Raw genomic sequence first — 27,080 nt, 5'->3', positions numbered from 1 at the left:
TAACAAAAGAGATGTGACACTATTCGAGAGACTCTACTTCCAAAATAAATGTATCTTACCTTTACAGCCTGAACACTGAATAAAAAAGTTGATAAGGTCAAGAAGTGCTATATCTCGGTCGTGCTTATATGATTCTATCCAATCATCTACCACCGACTAAAAGAGAAGGGAAAAAATAAAAGTAAAAATAAATTAGCTTTTTCTAATGATTTAAGAATCAATAAAATCTCATGAAAGCAATAAAATTCAGCTTTTTGTAGTATTAGATAACTTTAATTAATAGGTATATATACCTATTTAATTAATAGGTATAAATACACACATACAAATGCATGAATGTTTATGTATATAAGTGTGTATATATGTGTCTCTCCCAGCTGACTTATTTGCAAATATTAAAAAGATGATATTAAAATTATCATGGTAATGAGATGGAACGAACTTGAATAGCCAAATCAATCTTTAAAAAGGAGAAATCCAAAAGACTTACATTTCATAATTTTAAAACTTATTTACAAAGCTACAGTAAGACAATGAATGTAGTAGTACTGAAATTTAGTAGTATAGAAGTAGTAGTATAAAAATTTAGTAGTATAGAAATTTAGTTTAACATAATAAAATCTAGAGTCTGGCATTTTTTTGGCGGGGGAGGGGTACCAGGGATAGAACTCAGGGGCACTCCACCAGTGAGTCACATCCCTAGCCCTATTTTATATTTTATTTAGAGAGAGGCTATCACTGAGTTGCTTAGCATCTCGCTTTTGCTGATGCTGGTTTTGAACTCTCAATCCTTTTGCCTCAGACTCCAGAGCCTCTGGGATTACAGGCTTGCACCAACACACCTGGCCAGATACAGATCTTTACATGATGGTTATTTGATTTTTCAAAAAGGGTGCTAAGACAATTCAATAGGAAATATTAATAACAAATGGTACTGAGATGACTGGATATGATTATGCAAAAGAATGAATGAAATGGGATCCTACCTCACACCATACACACAGAACTTAATTCATATGGATCAAAAACCTAAATATAAAAGCTAAAACTGTTAGAAAAAATAAAAGCAAATTTTTATAATGTTACATTTGGAAAAGCCTTCTCGAGCACTAAACCAAAAAAGCACAAAGCAATCAAAGAAAAAAATAAATTCAACTTATTCAAAATTAAAACCTTCTGTGTTTCAAAGCATTCTATGAAGAAAATGAAAAGATAATCCATAGAACATGAAAAAATATTTTTAAGTCATATATCTGATAAGGGATCTGAATACAGAATATAAAAGAACTCTTACAACTCAATAAGTTCTAAAACATCACACTAGGGATATATCTCTGTGGTAGAGCAAAATGCTCAGCATATATGAGACCTGGGTTTAATCCATAGCACAGAAAAATAAAAAGCCCAACAACCCAATTGAAAACTTAAAACATAAGCAAAGAGCCAGGTGTGGTGGCACACACCTATCATTTAAGCTACTGGGAGGCTGAGGCAGGGAGATCCAAGTTCAAGGCCAGTCTCAACAATTTAATGAGACCCTTTCTCAAATTAAAAAATAAAAAGGGCTAGGGGGTGTTAATAGTTAACTGCTCCTGAGTTTAATTCCCTGTACCACAAAACATTTATTGACACATACACATAACCAAAGGATCTAAACCGGTAGTTCTATAAAAATAGAGGAATAGCCAATAAAACATATCAAAAGATACTCAACATCATTAGCCACCAAGGAAAATGCAAATAAAAATCACAGTGAGGGACTGGGTATGTGACTCAGTAGTAGGGAGCTTACCCAACATGCATTGAAGTCCTAGGTTCACAAAAAACAACAAAACACCCCCCCACACACAATGAGACACCACTTCACAACCAGTAGGATCCACTAGGATGGTTATAATGATAAAAGAAAAAATAAAAAATAACTAGCTTTGGTGGGCAGGCGATGTAACTCAGTGGTAAAGTGCTTGGCTAACATGTGTACAAGGCCTAGTATTCTCCAGCACCACAACACACACACACACACACACACACACACACAAAGTCAAAAAAAAACCCCCCACATATTAGCAAAATATAAATAAATGGAACACTTGAACACTGCTGGTAGAAGAAAAATGGTACAGCCACTTTGGAAAAATTGGCAGATCCTCAAAAAGTTAAATATAGTATTACCACATGACACTGCAATTTGACTCCCAGGTATATATTACCAATGAGGAATGAAAACATATGTCCAAACAAACATTTGTGCAGTATTATTCAAAAAAGCCAAAAGAGTGGAAACAGCCCAAATGTGTTTCCAGGGATGAATAAAATGTGGTATATCTATAAAATATAATAGTTTGACCAAAAGGAATTAAGTAATAATAGACACCACATGAACAAACCTGGTTAGTATTATGCTAGATCAAAGAAATAAGGAACCACAAATTGTATGAACCCATTTATATGAAATGTCCAGAATAGACAAAAATACAGAAAAGTAATTAACAGTGGCCTAGTCCTAGAAAAGGGGAAATGACTGCTAAAGGACATGAGAATCCCTTCTAGGATGGCGAAAATGTTCTAAAATTAGATTGTGATGGTAGCTGCACAATTCTGTGAATGTACTAAAAATCACTGAATCTACACTTTAAAACATTTCATTCATGCTGGCTAGAGTTGTGGCTCAATGGTAGAGCGTTTGCCTAGCACGTGTGAGGCCCTGGGTTCAGTCCTCCACACCACATAAAAGTAAATAAAATAAAGATATTGTGTCCATCTACAACAAAAAAGAATTTTTTAAACTAAAAAAATATATATTTCATTCATGCTATATAGTTTGAATCTAGAATGTCCTACAAACACCCATGGGAAAATAGTTAGTCCTCAGTGCTGCACTACTGGAAGATCATAGAAACTTTTAAAAGGTGGGGCCTTAGTGGGAGGTTTTTAGGTTATTGGAGACATTCCTCCTAAGAGGATTGTGGCACATGGTCCATTTCAGCTACCAAGAGATGAACAAGCTTGCTCCACCACATACTCCCTGCCACAAAGTACTACCTTGCCATAGGTCCAAAGGTAACAGGACAAATAACCATGAATTAAAACCTCTGAAACAATGAGCCAAAATACACCTTTCCTCTTTATAAACTGATTATCTCAGGTATTTGTTACAATAACAGAAAGCTAATTAATTTTTGTATTTGAATCCTTTCTGTATAACAGTTTGTATATGCTAAACAATACAAGTTACAAAAGAAAAATTTCCTATTGATATCTGCAATAAAAGCAACAGAATATACTGTTATGGCCCCAAAATCTTTGACATTGCTCCAGTAAGATGTTAAGTCTATGTCCTCTTCCCTAGAACAAAGTGAAACAATGTGTCCTAATTGAAATCACAAAGGGCCACGCATCTGCATTGGTCTCTGGGAGCATTTGTGAACTAGATACTACCTCTCAAGCCATTCTTTCAAAAACCAGAAGCCATTCTATAAAATATCCAAGTTACAGAGAAAGGGATTTGTAGGTGCCCCAGATAAAGTTCCAGCTGAGCCCAGCCGTGGAATTATAAACATACTATACACCAAAAATTAGTAAAGAAACTCACACATGATTAGAGTCCTTACGTTACTACCATGCATTTAACTAATCTGTCCTAACTAAGGCCTAGCCATCATGGAGCTGAGACAAGTAATTCCTATCCAGTTCTGAATGAATTCTAGACTCACAGAATCATTAAGTCAAATAAAATGGTCATTGATGCACATCAATGAGATTGTAGTAGTGTTATATAGCAATAGATAGTGAAGAGTAAGAGCTACATTAATCAATAATGCTACAAAAATATATAATGAAATCTTATACCCCATCACATATTTTATGAAGGTCAAATTAATTTAATTAGGAATAAAAATCTACCATAATAAAAATAAATGTAGGTTATTAACTATTAAATGGTTAAAATTGTTAATCATCAAATAATATGCAAACAACTTATTTAATAAAATTGAATATCTATTATCTAATAAAATAATGGGGGCATATGCATGGTTTCTTGTTTCTTAAAATATAAGAACTATTTTTGGGTGGCAGCACTAGAGTACTCTACCACTGAGCTAGATCTACAGTCCTTTGTATTTTTCATTTTTATATACAAGATCTCACTAAATTTCTAAGGCCCAAACTTATGATCTTCCTGCCTCAGCGCAGGCACTGGGATTATAGGTATAAGTCACTGCACCAGGTTTATAACAAATATCTTTAAGACAGTAGCCAGTCTTGTATTTATTCACACTCACTTGAAATTAACTCTAAAAAATAATAACTAAGGGGGAAAGGCATAAAGATCAATAGAGGGAAGGCAGCAATGGTGGGGAAAGGGAAGGGGAAGGGGAAGGAGAGGTACTGGGCTCTGAATTAGACAATATATATTCCATGTTTGTATAATTATGTCAAAATGGATTCTACTCTTATGCATATTTTTTAAAAACCTAGAAACAAAACCTATACATAACAATAACACAATGTGGATTACTGTTAGAACAGTAAGAGTTAATATAATGGCTAAGTGTGATAATGGATTACTAAGTGCTAACAATACATTTAGGAAAAAAAACAGTATTTGGAATACTTTTTAGAAGAGAAGAGAAACATTTGATTCAATAAGCTTATTTGACATGGGAAGAGGAAAATGAAACTATTCTAGAAAAAACAACAACAACAAAAACACCTAGGGGCAGAGCACAATGTGGCTGGAAAATTGAAATTATGTCATAAGGAAATCTGGGCTGGATTTTTTGCATAAAGATGAACCCTCAATCAAATTTGGTCTTAGAAATGTAAGGTAAAGTCAGGTGCAGTTGCACACACCTATAATCCTTATAGCTGGGAAAGCTGAGGCAGGAGGATCTTGAGAGTTAAAAGCGAGCCTCAGCAACTTAGCGAGAACCTGTCTCAAAATTATCTTATAAAACAAAAAGGGCTGGAGATGTGATCCAGTGGTTAAGTACCTCTGGGTTTAATTCCTGGTAGAAAGAAAAAAAAAGAAAAAAACGGAAAGAACTATAAAAGGAATGAGAGGAGTTTGTGCCCATATTCCTTGAACATCTCCCATTCCCAGAAATACATGAATATTCATACTCTTTATTAGCCTATCCCCTCCCCCAATTACTTTTACCCTCTATCAGCCTATCCCCTCCCCCAATTTCATTTACCCTATATCTATCTATAACCTCCCCACTAGCATGAGGTTGAGAGTCTGATCTGTGAGCCTTTGTCCCTGCTTCTCATACTCTTGGCCAAGAATAAACCTTTCTTAACTGCTTAAACAGTGCTTGGTTTTATTACTGATTCCACAATTCTGAGAAGGGAAAAAAGGATCCAGTTTTGGGTCAAAACTTGGTAACATGGGCATTGCTTTGTAAGACAGAAACAGAACAATGGATTATATAAAGGTTCAATCTAAATAAAGAACAAACTATAAGCAACATAGAACTATGGAAAATGTTCATTTTTTTTAAGTTGTAGATGGGCACAATACCTTTATTTTATGTATGTGGTATTGAGGATCTAATGCAGTGCCTCATGCATTTGAGACAAGTGCTCTATCACTGAGCCATCACCCCAAACCCAAAATGTTCATTCTTTAAATACTAAGATACCATTAACAAAAAGAATTAAATAGTGAGGATAAACCTTCACTAAAAAATTAAAAATTTTAATGGACCAAAAAGTTCAACAAAAACCCTATAGATTCGACAAAACGAGAAAACTTAATTAGCTGTGGCTATAAGTTAAAATTTCTAGTGATATGTACCCCCACCCCAAACTTCATGTGTTGAACCCTAATCATTAATGTAATATACTACAAAGTGGGGCTTTTGGAAGTTGATTGTGTCACAAGGGTTCTGAATGAAATTAATGTCATTACAAAATGCAGCCCCAGAGAACTGTCTTGCCCACTTCTACCATGCCAGGATTCATCGAGAGGAGTTTATGAACCAGAGAGTGAGCCTTCACCAGATACTGAAATACACTAGCAACTTGATTCTGAACTTCCCAGCTTACACAACTGTGAGAAATCCATTTCTGGTTTTTAAATGTCATCCAGTTTATGTTACTTTTTTACACCAGCATAAACGAACTAAAATCACTGATGTTAACAAAAACAAAAGGTACCAGAAAAAAGATTAATACACTTAAATATTTAGAATAAAAAACTATAGAGAAAAGGCATAACAAAAATAAAAGGAAGGGCTGAGGCTGTAGCTCAGTGGTAGAGCGCTTGCCTAGCATGTGTGAGGCACTGGGTTCAATCCTCAGCACCACATACAAATAAATAAATAAAATAAAGGTATTGTGACCATCTATAACTAAAAATATTATTTAAAAATAAATAAAAGGTAAATGTGCATGTGTCCCTTGTTCCATCCCCAACACACATACACAAAAAGCCAAACATGTATTCAGAACAATCATTTTAAAAAATAAGGGAAAATCCACACCCTAATCCCAACTATAGAAAAGAAAATATTAGCAGATGGATAAATGAAGATCAATTAGAATGATGTAAAAGAATTTGATACCTATTAAATTCCTCCCTCGGTAAAACTGGTGAAAGCTTAAAAAGCTAATAACTGAGTATTTTTATATTTTACATGTAAAATTGTTTTTATTAGTCCCAATTGATTTAAATTTTATTTAAATAAACCATACATCTACATAATTACATATTTATTAAAAAGTTTTGCATTTCAGTTATCAATAACAAAAAGTCTAAATGACTTAGTTCTCAGAAAATCATTCTTGTATACCTATTATTGTTACTTCTAAGAAGAAAAACTACTCCCTATAGCTTCTATAAATTAAATGAAACTTTATTAAGTATGTATATTAAAGGTCAGGCACAGTGGCACATGCCTACAGAGTCAGCTACACAAGAGGCTAATATGGAAGGATAACTTGCACCCATAAGTTCAACACTTGCTTGGGCAACAAAGCAAGACTCCATCTCAAAAGAGATTTTAAAAATCACATATATTCCTTTAGTATTTAATATTTAAAAAAAAAAAAAAAACCTTTATAGGTTTGACCAACATTGTAAAGCCTAAATGCTTTCACTGTCTAAAATTATGCAGAAGAAATATAATTAGGATAATTCGCCATAGATATTCTTCCAACTACTCTTCAGCTAAGAAATAAGCAAAAGTAATAAAATCTGTAATGAACAACAGTGACCAAAATAATTCAATTCACTAAAGTGACCAGTGATCATAGTAGATCATTCAACCAAGAATTCTAATGAACAGAAGACTTAATATTTTAATGATAGCTATATAAATTCAGGGTAAATTGAATCCTCATAGCCAGGATTTACATCAACATATTTTTCAACCAAATAATATTTTACCTTATGCCATTAAAACAGAGCAGCAGAAAATGACTCAAAACACAACTTAAAGTTCTTATATAATACAGACATTCATCGAGTTTTGACTAATGCTGTTTTTTTTCTAATAAGTAGTATATTTTTAAAAACACAAATAGAAAAGACAGAAATATACTTATTATTTATAAGTCATTAAAGTTTAGAATATACAAATAAACTGATAAGAACTCTGTAAATATACCTGCATAGCACTCTTGCCCATTTTAACAACTTCAAACAACATCATGTTTTCCACTCCATTCTGTTGGTGATGACCATTCATTCGGTTTGGACCAGAAGGAGGTTTTCCTCCTCCATTTCCACTTTTGCCCTTTTCTCCTGGGCCCTTTTTGCCTTTTTTACAAGTCTGCATAAAAAATACAAGTTGGTTAAATTATATCACTATCCTTGAAAGTCCAAACAAAGTTACTGCAGAAGCAGCTGACACAATGATACAATGATATAATCATGATACATAATTATAACATGATTAAACTTGATACATAATATAGAGAGAATGCCATCCAAACATAAGAAAACTATGATTTCAAAAGCTTCTTTGTGGTTTAGTTCTTTTTATTTATACTACAATAAGCCTAACATAGCACTGTAGTATTTAATAGCACAGCATCAGCAGACAGACTGTAAAGATCCAAATTTCTATCTCTGTTAACTGAGTGATCTTGGTCAAGTTAATAAACCACACTGCTTCAGAGATTTTTTTTTGTCTAATTTGCACAATGGAGGATAAAACCATGCCTGCCTCACAGGGATGCTGTGATAATGAAAACAGAAAGTAATTATTAGCAACATACACAGCTAATAATAATGCTATAGAAATATCTGCTATCATTTTAAAATGAAATGTACATTAAAAGGGAACTCAATGTCACTTGAATCTAAATCTGCTCAACAGACCAACTAGATTGAACCAATTTCCATATTTGAGCCAATTTTGAAAATTAATGTAAATAAAAACTGTCCAAAATATAAACAAAATTTGAAAACCATTGCACAAATAGAAAAGTCAGAAAATTCTAAAAGCATCACAAATCAGAAAGGCTATATCAAAGCTTTATAATAGACCCTTATGCTGTGTGTACAGAGTAAAATGGGCACCAAGAAATACAAAACTCTTTATTAAAAATCAGTAACTCATATTTAGTTTAATGTTTAACTTGATTTATATTTTTAGCCTTATAAATTGTTGCATTGCTCCAAATAAAGAAATCCTGGGCTGGAGATGTGGCTCAAGCGGTAGCGCGCTTGCCTGGCATGCGTGAGGCCTGGGTTCGATCCTCAGCACCACATACAAAGATGTTGTGTCCGCCAAAAACTAAAAAATAAATATTAAAATTAAAAAAAAAAAAAAAAAAGAAATCCTGAACAGTATATAAATAGGTCTATCAGTCTCATTCTAGTCCTGGACCCTCTCTTCAACAGATATCATCAAAATAAATAATTAATAAGCACTGAAGAAACAAAGCCCCAATATAAATTGTCAGTATTGAGATTAGGGGCTTTAGCAGGTTGTGGTGGCACACACCTGTAATCCTATCAGCTCAGAAGGTTGAGGCAAGAGGACTCAAGAGTTCAAAGTCAGCCTCAGCAAATTAGTGAGAACCTGTCTCAAAATAAAAAAAATAGAGAACAGGCTGGGGATGTGGTTCAGTGGTTAAGTGCCCCTGGGTTCAATCCCTGGTACCAGAGAAAAAGGGGAGAGGGAGGGGAGAGAGACAGACAGAATGGGGCTTCATAAATCAGTGAACTGGTTAACCACACAACCCTGTTATAAATACTCCCATGGTTTTCATTCATACCTTGTTAAAGAAAAACAAGCCATTCACTAACTCATTTGTAAAATGCCAGAGTTGGATTAACATCTTTAGACCAAGTTTCCTGACTCATTCATCTGATGAATTCAAATCTCTTTCAGACCTATAAATTTCTATGATCTAGAGAGCAAAGGTCAGCACAGTTTTTGTAAAGTACCAGATAGCACTGTAGGCTTTGTGGGCCACATACCATCTCTGTTCCATATTCTTTATTTTTACTATTTTTTTTTTTTGATAGAGTGGGGAGTGCTGGGGATCAAACCAGAACACTTTACCACTGACTTACACCACTAGTCCTTTATGTTTTGAGACAGGGTTTTGCCAAGTTGCTAAGGTTAGCCTCCAACTTTTACTCCTCCTCCCTTAGCCTCATGGGTTGCTGGGATAAAAGTGTACATCACCATGCCCAGCTATTGTTACAACCCTTTTAAAATGTAAAAACCATTCTCGGCTCATGAACAGTACAGAAACAGGCTATACTTTGGAAACTCCTGATCTACAGAAACCCCTAAAAATTTCCTCCCACTAATGGTGTGTGTATCTGTATATCACTCCAGAGGGGTCCTTCCTCCTCCTTCAAGAGTCCCAAACTATCCTGCTCTTAAAAATTACTTCAAATTCTCTCTCAGCACCTGAAATATACTGCCTATTAGTTTATTTTGTTAATAAGATTCAGTCTTTGTGAACTTAAGCCATTAATTCATAATTGTAAAATGAAATGCTTTAATACCCAGTAAAGGAATTTTAGCAACAAGGTTCAAAGATCAACTACAAAGAATACACTGAAAAAAATGTTAATTAACATGGAACAATATATCTGCAATTCATCATATATCTCAATAATTACTTATCAGTATGAAAAACTAATAGCACAATTAAAATGGCTCAATGGATATGCTGTGCTACAGGAAAAAATGTGCAAGGAGTGATAATATAAGGGAATTATAAGAAGTAAACATGCTAACTTGAGTATAGCCTTGTAGAGGGAAAAATCTCTAAAGGAAAAGAAAGTTTAGGAAGTGGTATAGTATAACAGGTTAACACCACAGAACTGACCTCAAAAAAATAAGATACTTGGGAATCAACGAAAGATGTGAAAGATCTATACAATGAAAACTATAGAACCCTAAAGAAATCAAAGAAGACCTTAGAAGATGGAAAGACCTACCTTGCTCTTGGATAAGCAGAATTAATATTATCAAAATGACCATGCTACCAAAAACACTATACAGATTTAAAAAACCAAATAACCCAATCAACAAATGTGTCAAGGACGTGAAGAGACACTTCTCAGAAGAGAATATACAACCATTCAACAAATATATGAAAAAATGTTCATCATCTCTAGCAATTAGAGAAATACAAATCAAAACTACTCTAAGATATTCATCTCACTCCAGTCAGAATGGCAGCTATTATGAAGATAAACAATAATAAGTGTTGGTGAAGATGTGCCGGGGGGGGGGGACACTCATACATTGCTGGTGGGGCTGCAAATTGGTGCAGCCAATATGGAAAGCAGTATGGAGATTCCTTAGAAAATCTGGAAATGGAATCACCATTTGACCCAGCTATCCCGCTCCTTGGTTTATACCCAAAAGACTTAAAAACTGCATACTACAGGGACACAGCCACATCAATGTTTATAGCAGCACAACTCACAATAGCTAAACTGTGGAACCAAACTAGATGCCCTTCAATAGATGAATGGATTAAAGAAAGGTGGCATATATACACAATGGAATTTTACTCAGCAATAAAAGAATAAAGTCATGGCATTTGCAGGTAAATGGATGATAGAGAAGATAATGCTAAGTGAAGTTAGCCAATCCCAATAAAACAAATGCTGACTGTTTTCTCTGATATAAGGAGGCTGACTCATAGTGGGGTAGGGAGGGGGAGCATGGTAGGAATAGATGAATTCTAGATAGGGCAGAGGGGTGGAAGGGGAAGGGAGGGGACAGGGGATTATCAAGTATGGTAGAATGTGATAGACATCATTATCCAAAGTACATGTATGAAGACACAAATTGGTGTCAACATACTTTATATACACAACCAGAGATATGAAAAATTGTGCTATATACGGGTAGTAAGAATTGTAATGCATTCCACTGTCATTTATTTTTTTTTTAATCAATTTTTTAAAAAAGAACACAGAGCTGGACTCGTATCCTTTACCCACTGAGCTTCTAGACACTTTCGTTTCCTTTTTTTTTTGGACCAGGGATTGAACCCAGGAGTGCTCAATGTGAGCTACATCGGCAACTTAGCAAGACAAGGTCTTCTTAAATTGCATAGGGCCTTGGGTTAGTTGCTGAGGCTGGCCTTGAACTTCCCATGCTCCTGCCTCAGCCTTGAAAGCCACAGGGTTTGTAGGAATGGGTCACCATGCTCGGCCTTAGTTTCCTATCTAAAAAATAAGGAAGTTTTCTAATTCACAGGGTTGTTAAAATATTAAATTATGTAACATACATAAAATTTAAAGCACAATGGCTTGAGTATATATAGTATAGTGTTAAAATGTAGTTGCTTTTATTCCTGTAATCCTTCACCTGACCCTTAACACCTCACCCACAGCAGTATCTATAAAAAGTTAACCACCAAACTGTGGCACAAAAACTTCCCAGGGTCTGAAGATACAGCACAGTGACAGAAAGCACATTTAGTATATGAGAAGTCCTGGGGTTCAATCCCCAATACCATACACATAATAAAAGTCTTTAAAGAGTCCTCTATTCAGATGCCATAGGTGGTATTGTAAATTAAATTAAAGGCAAAAGTAGAGTATTATCTAATGGACAACCATATACTGTCCATTAGTTGATGGATATGTTTTAGATAGTCATGAGGTGACGTTTCAATTCACATCTCTCTCTCTCTCTCTCTCTCAAAACTTCTACTTTCTAAGGAACTAATACAGCATACAAAATTATGAACACATGAATTATGAGCATCACAAAAAATGTTCCAAGAACTAGTTAAATAAATTATGTGCCATATATAAAACTTGATGCTATGCCACCATCAATAATTAAAGTTAGCCAGGTATGGTGGTGCATACCTATAATCCCAGAGTCTCAAGAGGCTGAAGCAAGAAGATGACAAGTTTGAGGAAACTGAGTGAGACGCTCTCTCAAAATAAAAAAACAATAGGAATGTTGCTCATTGGGAAAGCACCCCTGGGCTCAATTCCCAGTACCAAATAGAAAAAAAAATACGTTGTTATATTCAATTATGGGAAAGATGTTGAAAAAATAGCATGGTATACACAGTTTTCATGGTAAAATTCTGTTTAAATAAACTTCTATATCCAGGTTTATACACAGGCATGTATTCATCAAAATGTCTAAGGAATAAATTATCTGTGGGTGAGAGGATTATGGGAAAAATGAACATTTAAACAAGTCATCTTTTTGAACAGGTATTTATTTACTAACACACAGAGAGTCAAATGTAGATTCAAGAAAAGCAAAATGGGGGCTAGGGATGTGGCTCAAGGGGAATTTCGCTCGCCTGGCATGCATGCAGCCTGGGTTCAATCCTCGGTGTCACATACAACAAAGATGTTGTGTCCGCCGAAAACTAAAAAATAAATATTAATACTCCCCCCCCCTCTCTTAAAAATTTTTTTAAAAAAAGAAAAGAAAAATGTTTTAACCATTCTCACCAAGTTATACAAAGCTCTTGGGCAACCCATTCAAACTTGAAGCTTACATTCTGGTGACTTTAACTATGTTAGTTTTTATCCTTCACATAACTTAAAGGGCAAAACAACTGTCACCTAAAACATATTAGACTTAAATTGGTTGTATGTTACATGTATAGGGTGCTCTCGAATAAGAAATGTTATGTATTGCTTTATCTATATTGAGAAATATTAAAATAATATATTCATGTGAAAAAAATAAAATACTACATTTTGCTTAGCATACTATGCTTTTACAAGATAAAACTACTAGAAACAATGATGTGTCATTAATTTCAACTTTATAGCAGTGCATATAGAAAATCAAAAGCTATTTGGTCAAGAAACATAAAGCACCACATATATTCAGAAGTCATGCCATACGTATCAAACTCCAAACAACCCATTTTTAAAACATAAAAATTTCCTTACCTTTCTTCCCCACTTCATACATCATGTATATACATTTTCTCTCTCAGAAAACCAAAAAAAATAAAATAAAGTCACATAGTTGGTACATACTTTTCCTTTGCCTTGCTTTTGGTTTTTCCCTTCGATGTCCTCAAAATCTGTGTCAGAAGAAAAATGTGTTTCTGACTCCCTATAACAAAAAGATAAGTAAATATTGAAAACACTCCTTAGAAATGTAGGTGAAGGTTTTAATTTTTTGCAACACTTTCTAAAAGGTTTGATTAAATTAACTCATTACAAAACTCAATATTAACATTAAAAGTAATTCAGATGCTTTCCCAAAACATCATAACCATATCACATTACAAAACATATGAGATTATCTAACCAACAACAAAAACAGTAATCTAAAATACAAGTCTTTAAACACTTTCATGTTTTGTTAATTCTTAATCAAAGCATAAAAACTAAGTGAGTGGTTCTCAAATTTGTGTGGTGTTCTATAGCAATGACTGTAGTAATGGCTGTGCTGTTCTGTAGTAACCATTTTCTGGTTCAAAGACCATAGTGCTTAGGGAAAACTATTTTAACATTCAGTATTAGATTAACTTTATTAGGGAATTTCAGCAATATCTTGAATCCTCTGATCTCTCCTACCTCACTCAAAAAAACATTTATAAATTGAAGGATGAATCACTATACAAAACATGTATTTCTGAAAGGGTCATTTATGTATAAAACATTTTGATAGCCAGGTCTGGCGGTGCACACCTGTAATCCCAGCAGCTTAGGGGCTGAGGCAGGAGGATCACAGGTTTGCAGTCAGCCTCAACAACTTAGCAAGGCTATACACAACCTAGTGAGACCTGTCTCAAAAAATAAAAAGGGCTGAGGATGTGGCTCAATGTTTAAGCACCTTTGGGTTCAATCCCTGGTACAAAAAAAAAAAAAAAACTTTTATAAACTAAACTATATGAAATGTAGTAGAGAAGTGAACTATGTGCTCCATATCCTTTGTAAAGAAAAGAGATAATGAGCTAGTCAATAGAACAATTCTGGCACGAAGTAACTTTGTGATCTTGTACAGGGACAACATCTTAATCTTATAACAACATATATGCATGAAAAAACAAATCTCTAAAGTCACTTCAACCTCTAACATATAAGCCTACACCTCTAAAATACTGGCCCTTTTTTTGTATAATCTTAATCTCCTAATATATGTAACAAAGCAGACCAATTTAAATAAACATGTGTGATTCTTTCTACATGAGTTTACCTCAGTAGTAACATACCATCTTTTAAATGCTTAAAGAAAGGCATACTTACCTTGGTATTTGGATCACACTGGATTTCAGAATTGAGCCACACCCATAGAAGTTAAAGGTTTTAACCCTCTAAATGTATGAACTTTATGCCAAACCTAGAGCCAGTTTTGCTTTAAACAAATGGAATCAAAGGGAAAGGCTACTTTTATTCAATCTAGATTTCTTCAATTTCCATTTTTATTGTTGTCTAGAGGCCATGGGGAAGGACAGTTTATCGATCTAAAGTAATAGTGAAGATGCTAACAGGAAAAAATTACTATTTATAGAACTTACAAAGTAATTTAAACAACGTATTGGAGATAGTGGAATCCTAACTATGCCTATCATGATGAGAAAGTCCTGTATAAATAATATTCTTTCTTCCCAAGATACTTGTGGCATACCAGCTCCTAGCTCAGGAACTCCTATAGCCTATAAGCAATCACTAGTCTTCACACTATTTCAACAGTCAAAGACTAATCAAAAGCTCAATTATACTCTTAATCCTCCAGGCTATCCCAACTAAAAGAATGAGCTATGGAGATCTGGATACTAACTGAAAAATCTTCTGAAGAAAGTTAAAGTAAGTTAATCTGGAGTCTAAAATAATCCTCAATCAGAAAAGAAAACACTCTCCTAAGCCTTTTCTTTCTCCAATGCTTTCCTGTGTTTTAAAATCAAAAGAACAACTATAATAATAAGCTACCCTAGGTGAAATAACATGTTTATATGCTGACAGAGAATGAATTAACTCTTTAGGGGTTTGAAACATTACATAATCAAATCATATATTCCACTTTACTGTGCCCTCTATCCAACATTACCCAACTAAATGCTAGGTTTTTTTATAGCCCCCCAACACCAATTCTCTTTTATCCATTATCCTATTTCAGGTCCTATTACTCAAAATATTCTAATAGTCAATAGAATACCCTATAATATAAACCTTTTAAATAGTTTGTAATCTGCAAATATTTAATAAATTTCATAATCTTCTCTTATGTCTTTAAAAATCAGAGCTCAAAAAGGCAGATGAATCTAACTTAACTCCTCACATCATTTTGCATAATGTCCTCTATACATGTCACTTAATACTTTGTCAAAGGTAAGAGTTAACTTTTACAGAGAAATTCAAGATCTGGAATATATGAAACTCTCCTAAAGATAGTATTTTTGAAAGCCTGAATGTCTTTAATAGATGAATTTGAGACTAGCCAATCCCTGAATCAAACAAAAAGAAAAATAAGGGCGGGGGTTGTCACTCAGCATGCATGAGGCACTGGGTTCAATCCACAGCATCACATAAAAAAACTAAATAAACAAAATAAAAGTATTGTGTCCATCTACAACTAAAAATGTTAAAAAAAATTCAAGAATATACAAACTAGAATAAATATACATTGGGATTAAAATGATACTTTGGAGCTGGAGCTATAGCTTAGTGGTAGCACATTCGCCTAGCAAGCAAAAGACCCTGCAGCACTGCCCCACCCCCAAAAAGTCATACTTTGCAATATTAGCAATATACTAATAGGCTCAATCTCCACAAAAAATAATTATTAATACTATGAAAAACTTTATACAACCAAAAGCATATCCTAGCTGTCATTGTGCATAAAATCGTTATCTATCTGTTGTGGTTAAAGTTGTTAGCAACCAAACACTTTTCAAATCAAGTCTTATAAGAACCTAACAGGAAATTGTTTGTGTGTAAAACAAAGTTAGGGCCAAGTACAGTGGTGCATACCTCTAATCCCAGCTACTTGGAAGGCTGGCAAGCCTAGGAAACTTAACAAAACCCTGTATGTACCAATATGCATGGAACTTTTTTTTATAAAAATTATGGATATCATGTCCTACCTTCACAAGGCTTGTTTTAGCCCATCATCATTTGATATGACAGAAATCTTAAATTACATCCTAAATAACAATGTTTATATATACATCCCCCACTAGTGAGAAACCTTAACTTATTAAAAATCTTATGATGGTACTCAAAACAACTGCTATTGAGAAACCAACTATGGCCTCAGAATGGCACAGCAAAAAAATAATAAAATTCTGCATTATGTAAATTAAAAACAGTGTCAGAAAATGTATGATATTAACTACTATAGAGCCCAATGACCACTGATATAAAACTGTTTCAAAATATACATTGTAATCTTATATATTAAATCTTCTTATGCAGAAATAAACTGAACCAAAATTAACATTTCTCATTTTGTGGGAAAAACAAAATTATCAAAATATAATTTACTTACTGTAGTAGATTAAAATCAGTTGGTATTTCTGGAGCTGCTATCATTTCTTTATCATCTTCTGGAACACCCCAATGTCAGAAATATATTCATATATTTAATGTGAGTAAAATGATAGTTTGCTTCTTTCTTCTAAGAAAGACAACTCCTTTAAAGAAAATAAAATGACACATTTATTATAAACACATCAAAAATATTGGGAAGGGATATTCATACTCAAAATGTAAATTTCCCATGTCTGACAATATGTTTTTATAAATAAGGATTGTGTTCCCTTGCATTTGATTACTTTTCCTAGATAGGAATTTGTTAGAACTCTTGCACAGAACTCTTGTTATTGTTACTGTGAAGTAATAACAAGAGGAGAAAAAAAGAAGTTTGCATTATAGATAATTATGTTTAAAGTGTGTTATGATTCTCTAGCCTGGTTTTATGTATATATATGTTTATGTCTATACACACATACTTACAGATGTTATATACATACATACATACATATGCACACACCCTAAAAAACAGGATGTGACTCTTTTTATTAGTCCTGAAATCCTATGACAAGTTAAAACCACAATGAGATGCTTGAAAATGTATAGCTTTTCGCTGATTGTGTACAGATCCAGTAAAACAGAGCTGAAAAAAATCCTACAATATAATTTAAAAACACTTTAAGAACAGGTTTTTCTACCCTTGAGGACACAAAGTACAAAGCCTGGCTTATTAAAAACCACTTCATGATAATGCCACACTGTGTTGAGAAGGAAGAAGGGGGGAAAGTTAGATCTGTCTGATCTACAATCAATTTAAACACAATAATATATGTTGCCCAGCATGTGCAAGCCCCTGAGTTTGATACCCAGCAAAAAGAAAAAAATTCTCAAGGACAGATAAAGAGTACTTGTGACCAAAATAAGTATAAACTGGGGCAGGCCCGGTGGCACATGCCTGTAATCCCAAGTAGCTAGGGAGGCTGAGACAGGAAGATGGAGGTTTCAAAGCCAGCCTCAACAACAGCGAGGTGCTAAGCAACTCAGTGAGACCCTATCTCTAAATAAAATACAAAATAGGCTTGGGGATGGAGCTCAGTGGTTGAGTGTCCCTGAGTTCAATCCCCAGTACCCAAACAAATAAATAAGTGCGAGTTGGTGGGTAGGAAAGGTATTATGTCTACCTTTGAAGGTCAAAGGTATATTTCCCAAATGATGGAGTAACCTAAAAGCAAATGACCAGTCTATAACAAAAAGGAGAAAGCAGGCTGAAGCTAATAAAGTCTAAGGTTCTTAGTCTTATGTATATTTTTTCATAATTTTCTGTTTAATGTTTTTTCTTTTATTCCCAAGAGAATCTGATAGTTAGTGGCCACCTTAAAAAAAAAAAAAAAAGGCAGGAACGGCTAAACATATCCAGTTAATGTCTAATACTACACACTGATGAAATTCTAATGATCTCTTCCAACAGAGTAAACAGTGTAAGAAAAAGATGGTTCAATCTTTCATTAATTTGAAATATCTAAAAAATATCACAAATGGCTACTAGTTTTTTCATTAATATACAGGTGTTCAAAACACTGCATTTTCCTAGTTTATTCTAATTAAGCTAAACCAGCAAAAATATTAAGTTTTGCTTACAAAACTTCTTTGTGAATAGCAAAATAACAAATGAAGTAATAGGAGAAAACAAGAAGGATGAATAGCCCACAAATTAAGCCCTGAATAATCAAGAATTATATATACTACCACTGTATCTTTTTCCTGAACGGTACTCAGATTGCAAAATCTTTAGATATAACCGTTAGTACGGTCTTCCCCTTGCCATAAATCATTATCCCAGGATTGTTCTCCTCCAATATCACTAAACATTAATCTGCTTTATTCTTATTGTAGCCTAAGGACTACACCAGAGTTCTGAGGCTTGTCATCACCCATAGAACACACGTCTTTGTCTCCTAATTTTCTAATTTTACAAAGAAAACTAGTTTGCTTTTTGAAGGAAACTGGAAAGGCATAGACCTAATAATTCTAAACAGATCCAGTTGTCCAGATGGCAAAATGGAAATAACAAGTGGTCATGTGATCCTTGCATGTCTCTTTGCCTCTCTGAGCATTTCATAAAAACCAAATTTACTGGGACAGGGGATGTAACTCAGTGGTAGTGTGCATATTCAGCTAGGGTTCTATCCCCAAGACAAACAAAACACTTTACTGCTCCCCTTCAACATAGTTTTTAAGCAGACTTTAAAGACATTTCATGAATACAGTGTCCTAAGAAATCACACCTGAGGAACATAAAGAATGCATTAGCTCTGAAAAACACTGTGTGTGTGTGTCTCTCTCTCTCTCTCTCTCTCTCTCACACACACACACACACACACACACACACACACACACTGCATTCCCCTAAATAGCAACAGAATTAATTTCTAGTATAAAAAAAAAAGTACAAAGTTTTGCCAGGTTGAGCAACCATAATCCAAAAATTAAAAATCTTCTGAAATCCAAAACTTCTTGAACACCAACATGACTGCTCAAAAGTTCCAGATTTTGGAATATTTCTGATTTCAGAGTAGGGACACTCAACCAGTAAGGTCTTTTCAAATATTCTAAAAACAAAATACTCCAAAATCTGAAATTCTGAACTATTAGGGTAAAGCATACTAAACTTGTACTAATGAGTATTTGGTAACAGAAAACAAAGCAAAACCTAGGATGGGAGTCTGTTAAGACGAGGTGCCTATATTTTTTAAATTTTTTTTTTAGTTGTAGATGGAAACAATAAATAAATAAGTAAATAAATAAATAAATAAATTTGTGATTTTTAATAGCTTTTTTTAGTTGTAGTTGGGCACAATACCTTTGTTTTATTTTTACGTGGTGCTGAGGATCAAACCCAGTGCTTCAGATGTGCTAGGCAAGCATTCTACCACTGAGCTGAAACCTCAGCCCAGGTGCCTACTTTTTTTTAAACATTGTTGTCTCAGAGTCTGACAGACCTAGGGAAAAATTATTTAACTGGCCAATTTCCTATCCCAGTGAATACTTGTTTTTAAAAGTCTCTAAATATTGGGGCCGGGAATGTAGCTCAGTGGTACAGCCCTTGCCTAGCATGCACCAGACCCTGGGTTTCATACCCATTACCACAAAACAAACAAAAAAGTTTCTAAATATTAAAAGTGCATCCAATTAATAGTATCTACTATGTGCCAAGTGCAGTGCTGGCCACTGGGAACACAGTAGTGAACAGGAGAGCAATGATCCTTGCCATGATATAACTACCTTTACAAGAAACATGAAAACATTTCTACTAAGAACCATCTCCTCTAAGACCACCTAATGTTATAAATAAATAAGTCTAAATTCCATGCATATCAATGTTTTTATTATTTTAATCATTTCCAAATAACTTCTTTGCCACCAAAATAGTTTACCACAACAAAAGTGATAAATATATATTATAAATATATATTTGTAATTTAAAAGGGGGCACAATGAATAAACTGGGAATTTCTTAAAGAATGTAAACTACAGAAAAAAGAATGTAAATCTACAGAAAATCTACAGAAAAATGAGAATGTTTTGTTGTTATTGTAAATATCTACATCTGCATATAAAATTTTCTTTTTCCAAAAACATATATTATAAAATTCATAAAAGATGTCTTTAAATGTGCTTAATACCATTTGACCTAAGATGGGAAACTCAATACTATAAGAAGTAATGCTCAAATAAAAGTGTAAGTTTAAAAACCAAACTTAACCATGTCATTTCTGGGCAACTGCAGATTATTATTTTAAAAAAAAATATGCTCTAAGATCACAAGGTGGAGCTCTCACCTAGTATCAAAGAAAAACTTTGAAGTCTTTATCACATGTAGCATTTCTCTAGAACTACCATAAAAGAGTTGCCATTCCAACAGCTTTAGATAAAGTATAGAGATGAAATCTGCATCAAGTCTCTACCACTGTTTTCCTATTTTGGGCAGCCAGGGCCTTATCTAGTAACTAGCTTGCTTCTCCTTACTGAAAACTAAGCTACTACATTATAAATAATGGAAACAGCATATATAAACATAAAACTATTTCCTTAGGTTCAAGCATATACCGGCAGCTTGCCCTCTTATCCACAGTTTAGCTTTCTTCAGTTTCACTTTCCCGCAACCAACCACTGTCCAAAAGTATTAAGTGGGAAATTAAAGAAATAAACAATTCTTAAGTTTTACACTACTCGACTTTCTGAATAGCAGGATTTTTTTTTCTTTCTTTTTTTTTTTTTTTTCCTTTTTTGGTACTAGAGATTGAACTCTAGGGCACTCAACCATTGAGCCACATCCCCAGCCCTATTTTGTATTTTATTTACAGACAGGGTCTCACTGAGCTGCTTAACACCTTGCTTGTGCTGAGGCTGGCTTTGGACTCTCAATCCTCCTGCCTCAGCCTTGCAAGTCGCTGGGATTTCAAGCATGCGCCACCACACCCAGAAACAGGACAATATTTTGCCATGTCCAACCCATCCCACCTGGAATGTGAGTAATACCTTTTTGTCCAGAATATCCATGAGACATATACCCTACATAGTCCCTTAGAAGCTGTTATCAGTCATCAAATTTACTATCTCATTGTCACAGTGCTTGTATGCTTATGGTCACTTAACCCTTGTCTTACTTATTGGCTCCAACATGCAAACTTTTATACAATATGTTGTTACAGCCGTCCTATTTTACCATTGTTGTCTTTAATCTCTTTGCCTGATTTTTAAACTCAACTTTATTATATATATATGTAAATATAAGGGAAAAACAGTACAGTGCATATATAGGTTCGTTTTTATCCATGGTCTGAGTTATCCACCCAGAGTCTTAGTGCATATACCCATGGATAAGGGGGGACTATTGTATCATGCTGTTATTAATTTAAATATATTTATGGACAACTACTGGATTAAAAAGTAATAGATGATCATGTATTTTGAATTATAAACATTAAATTCAGGTAAATAACCTCAGTAACTGCTTTTGATATAGACATCTAAAAGCTGAAACTTAATTGCCACAACTTTTCAAATTATCTATAGTTAGTGTGCATTTTATGGCCTGTTACTCAAAGTTTAGATTGCAAGTTAAATTCAAAAACAAAAAACCTTTCTTCCACTTCTGAAAACGTAGAAGACATGTTATTACAGCCCATAAATAAAAATATTATTCTGCTTATTACATCTTTAATTCTTTACAACTCACTTGCTAAATTTCCTAAAATTATCCTGCCTCCAAAATTAAAGCACACAAAAAATGATTTTTCATGTTGTTAAAATATCATAGGGTAAATTTATTCTATAAACTGATGGTTTCAAATGTCTTAATTCAATCCCAAATGGTCTCAAAACAAAAACAGAGCTATCACTTAACAAGGTCCCTCAGAATCCATATATTACTGGGAAGCATGGTGGGGAGGGCACTTAATAGCTGGTGTGTTAATTCTCTCATTAAAAATGCAGAAATATTCAACCACTAAAAGCTGACAAATTCATATACCACAAGCTATTTCCTTATCTAAATACTTCCCTGAATAGGGCCCCATCCCTCTATATATAAGGATCACATCTAGGAAGTATATATACCTGTCTAAAATGCTGTTGTAGTTGTAATACAAACACTTGAAATCAGGAATTACTCAAATGTCCAACAATGGATTAAGAGATGTTACATCAGTGTAAGTACTGTAATATTCATATAAATGAAACTATTATGATTGTGTATCAACATAGGTAAAAAGTTTGATACATCAAAAAAGCATACATTGGTATATAATAGTAACAAGAACAAACAAGCAAAGGAAGATAGTTAATTTAGAGTGGTGGAAATTTGAGTATTTTTTAAAATTTTAATTTAAAATCTTATTAGTACAAGTAAATTATGACAAGAAACTGTACTCTTTATTAAAACCTAAACTACCTGAGGAATTATAAACCGATGCTGCTAAAGCCTCATTTATTCATATTTCAGGTCCATAATTTTATAAAGTTAAACATATAGAAACTCTTGAGTTCTATCATAAAATCATACTTACTATATTTGCCAACTCAAGATTAGTGAGAAATAGAAGCTTTCTTACAGACCCCTGGCAACAGGATCCCAAGTTATGTTCCTTTTATTGACCTATCTAATTTGTAAGAGAACAGCTAAAGCTCTGCCATTTAGTTGAAGTTGTGAATGCTAAAAGGTACAAAAGTTCCCACAATAGTAGAGTTGATCAAGAGGAAAGTTACTATCATTCTTATGTCAAATGGTACATGGTAGTGTTTGAATTCATAGGGAAATAAATGAAAGCTCACGAAAATTTTAAATTAAATATAAATACATGCTTTTAAAAGGAAAGAAAAACCTACTGTCCTTTTGTTGATTTATGTCCTTAAAAATTCTTATTACTCAAGATATTTTTCCTCCCTCTGACAATCTCCCTAATTTGTGTTATGGTCTCCTGAATAAATGATACAGTGAAAAAAATGACAAAGCAAGCACTGATCATGTGTATTCAAACCAGTGGTAAAATCTTAATTTAGAAGTTTGACAAAATAATAATTCTGTTTCACAAACCTGGAGAGACCTAAAGAATCCATGCTAGCCCTTGCTCTGCTGCAGGAGTAGGTATCTAATGCGTGAAAGAAACCTGCAAAGAATTAATGACTATCTACATGTCCTAGCTAATTGGAGGGCAGGTCCAATATCTGCACTTACAAACTTAAAAAATAATATAAAGGGAGGAGGCTAAAAATAATAGGCCTTTTTTAAAAAGCTAAGACAAACTAAACATACCTAAAGCCACAAGACTTCAACAATAACTTACTTTCAAGAAGAGGGGAAGGAGCAAGCTGGGGCATTCTACAGATATGGCATCATTACACACTACCAGAAACTAAAGCCAGACAGAACTAGAAACATCCACCTGTTCCCCTACTATTTTTAAGAGTATGATAGTAGTGTTTCATTGCTCAGCAATTTTCCTAGTTTCCTTGTCCACCCACATTCTCCAATATTTTCAAAAGTGACACAAGCCCTTACCACATTGGGACCAGTTGGCCCAGCCTACATACTCGGCCTGTCCCGGTTCTTAACCATAAGCTGTATTTTCTGTATACTCAGAAATAAATGATGACCAACTAATTTGAGAGGGAGGGAACAAGAAGATGCAATAAGAAAAGGCTTTACCTTATTCCTAATACTCTAACAACTTGAACTCAGTTGGAACCTGTTCCTGAATTCCCCAAGGATCATACCTTGTCTGAAATATTCTTGCTGTGATACATCTACTATCCCATTCCAGGAATTGAAATCCTGCCCTTATATAAATCCAACTTAAAAACGGTTTCTCTGGATCTCTCAAGCTGCCTTAAATTAAATGCCATAATATTGTCCACTCTGACTGACACTGGTTGTATGAAACTGGATACCATATTATACTGGACACAATCTAATTCCAAGTCACCTAACTCCCCAAGGTTGTCCTAAGAAGCTGCAGCTGACTGCAGTTCTAGCCCAAGATGAATATCAAAATAGACAAAATATCTCTTTTATCACATATTGTCACCTTAAAATCATCTCTCAATCTGTCTAGGTAAACAACTAATAATTTTTAAAACCTATAAGTTGATTGATGTGTTAAAGGCTTGGTCCTGCAGGTGGTGCTACTGGCAGGTAGTAAAGCTTTTAAGTGAGGTGTGTAAAAGGACTTGTCAGGCCCTTGAGGGCAAGTGTGGTACCAAGGTCCCCCGCTTGTTCTCTGGCTCATGATGGGGGAACCAGTTTCGTTCTGCCTCACCCACAGGCCTAAAGCAAAGGGCCAATCCATCATGAACTGGAACCTCCAAAACTGTGAACCAAAATAAAACTTCTCTCTTTAGAAGCTGATTATCTCAAGTATTTTGTTAGAGTGGTAGAAAGTTAACCAACACAACTCACATATTTGAATATCACTCTTAATTTAGCTTTTTAAACTGTTAATTGAATATATGTATATATATATCCACACAAATGCACATACATATCTCACATTAACAATTTCCCATGTTAAAATATCATAAATAAATAGGAGTAATTAAAATTGGGGGTAGTGACTATCAATATTTAAGGTAAGATGCAATTATCTGGTTAAAAATGGTATCTAGAAAAATGAAAATCAAATTTGTAAGGAGATATATTCATGTGTTAACACTAGCAAACAGTATATAGCATGATTTAAGCACAATTCGGTAACTGTCAAAACAATTTCACATTGGACTCTACTGGCTCATAATAGATTTCAGGCTATAGAAGATATCAAGGTAGATTTCATACCAAAATAGATGAATAAAGGATAATCTTAGCTAGATTTCAAGGGAAATTTAAATTTTCATTTTATACTTTTTTTAAGACAGAGACAGAGAGAGAGAGAGAGAGAGAGAGAGAGAGAGAGAGAGAATTTTAATATTTATTTTTTAGTTCTCGGCGGACACAACATCTTTTTTTGTATGTGGTGCTGAGGATCAAACCCGGGCCGCATGCATGTCAGGCGAGCGCACTACTACTTGAGCCACATCCCCAGCCCTCATTTTATACTCTTTTGGTAGATTATATCAAAAGTTTCCACATGTATTTATTCAAAGTAGTAAAAAGTATCTAAATGAAATATTGAGTGTTCATTAATAATTGGCAAGATGGCGATACAAGAAGGCGATATAATAACAGATACAATTGAGTACATTAAAAGACATTAAAACCAAAGTGTAAAATAAACCACTTTAAAGAAGGAAATAAAAATTCAAACTAAAATTTAGAAATGCAGCGACTATGAATAGCACAATACTTTTTTTTCATCTTAGCATAACCATCGTAACAGAACATACAGATTACCTATCTAGTTTTTTGTTTCTTTCACTAATTCATGACCTTATTAAAATATCTGGCTTTACCACCTACTGAATATAACCCACTAATTTTTTTTGCTAAACTCCATGTAACAACTCATAAGCTTAAACTTACTCAAGTTCAAAAATCAAATATGCTTTCACAATTCAGATGGTATAGCCTATATAGGTACTTCCTATTTCTAAAGTCAGACAGAAGAAGTTGGTTATTCATTTGGTAATTCCAAACAATAGCAATGACAGAAAACCAGTCACACATACATGGTACTTAAATTTATCTTAATTCTAACTGCTAACATTCCTAGACAAAGAGTAAAACATACAAATTGACTTTTTAAAAATTAAATATAAGCTGGGCACAGTGGCACATGCCTATAATCCCAGCTACTCAAAAGGCTGAAGCAGGAAGATACAAGTTCACCCTGTCTCAAAATCAAAAATAAAAAGGATTGGGGAGGTAGTTCTATGGTAAAGTACCCCTGGGTTCAATACCCAGTACCAAATTAATTAATTAATTAATTAAATTTAAGAAGCCAGAAAGGGGTAAGAATACTCTAGACCAATATCCTTGATGAACACTAATACAAAAACTCTCAACAAAATACTGACAAACCAGAATTCAATAGCATATTAAAATGATTATTATACACCATGACCAAGTAAGAATTTATTCTTGGGATTCAAGACTGGTTTAACACACAAAAATCATCGTAATATCCAACAGAGGAACATATAGAATATAGCCTTTGAATCCTCTCTTTAAAAGCCCCCTGTTCCAGCATCTGGGACAGACAGGAGATCCCTGTGTTTCTCCCTTACTAACAAAGCAATAAAAACTTTTTTTTTTTTTTTTTGAGAAAAAGGAAAATCAATGCAATAAGTTGTCTACCCCTCTGGAGATAGTCTGCATTCTCCCTTGAGCATTCCTTGCTTTACTCTCAAAGGCTCTTTGATGATTAACGCCCTCCCCATTCTTCCTTCATCAATGCCTTTTTGGGGGAAAAAAGTATAATATTGTACATTAACAGAACGAAAGACAAAAAAAACCACATGATCATCACAATTGGTTCAGCAAAAGCATTTGACCTGTTGGCCATTAAAACACTCCACAAACTAGGACCAGGAGAAAACTACCTCTACACAATAAAGGTCATTTAAGAAAAACCCACAGATAACACCACACTCAATGGTGAAAGACTGAAAGCTTTTCCTCTAAGATCATAAACAAGGCAAAGATGTCCACTCTAACCATTTCTGTTTAACCATAGTATCATAAGTT

At 34.1% G+C, this 27,080-nt stretch overlaps 1 protein-coding gene across 2 annotated transcripts in view; it reads right to left on the bottom strand.

Moving 5' to 3' along the window:
* Positions 1 to 27,080, bottom strand: part of Stag2 (STAG2 cohesin complex component) — a 125,213-nt gene that overhangs the window by 54,640 nt on the left and 43,493 nt on the right. For both annotated transcript variants that reach the window (XM_077107603.1, XM_077107604.1), the window contains exons 2-5: positions 16,917 to 17,061; positions 13,457 to 13,535; positions 7,614 to 7,778; positions 60 to 156 (exon numbers count right to left, since the gene is read on the bottom strand). In XM_077107603.1, the coding sequence (XP_076963718.1) occupies positions 60 to 156; positions 7,614 to 7,778; positions 13,457 to 13,535; positions 16,917 to 16,960 (385 nt within the window). In that variant the 5' untranslated portion in view covers positions 16,961 to 17,061. The remainder of the gene's footprint in view (positions 1 to 59; positions 157 to 7,613; positions 7,779 to 13,456; positions 13,536 to 16,916; positions 17,062 to 27,080) is intronic.

Source organism: Callospermophilus lateralis, chromosome X (genome assembly GCF_048772815.1).
Source record: "Callospermophilus lateralis isolate mCalLat2 chromosome X, mCalLat2.hap1, whole genome shotgun sequence".
NCBI lineage: Eukaryota > Metazoa > Chordata > Mammalia > Rodentia > Sciuridae > Callospermophilus > Callospermophilus lateralis.
This window is presented reverse-complemented; position numbering and strand designations above follow the sequence as displayed.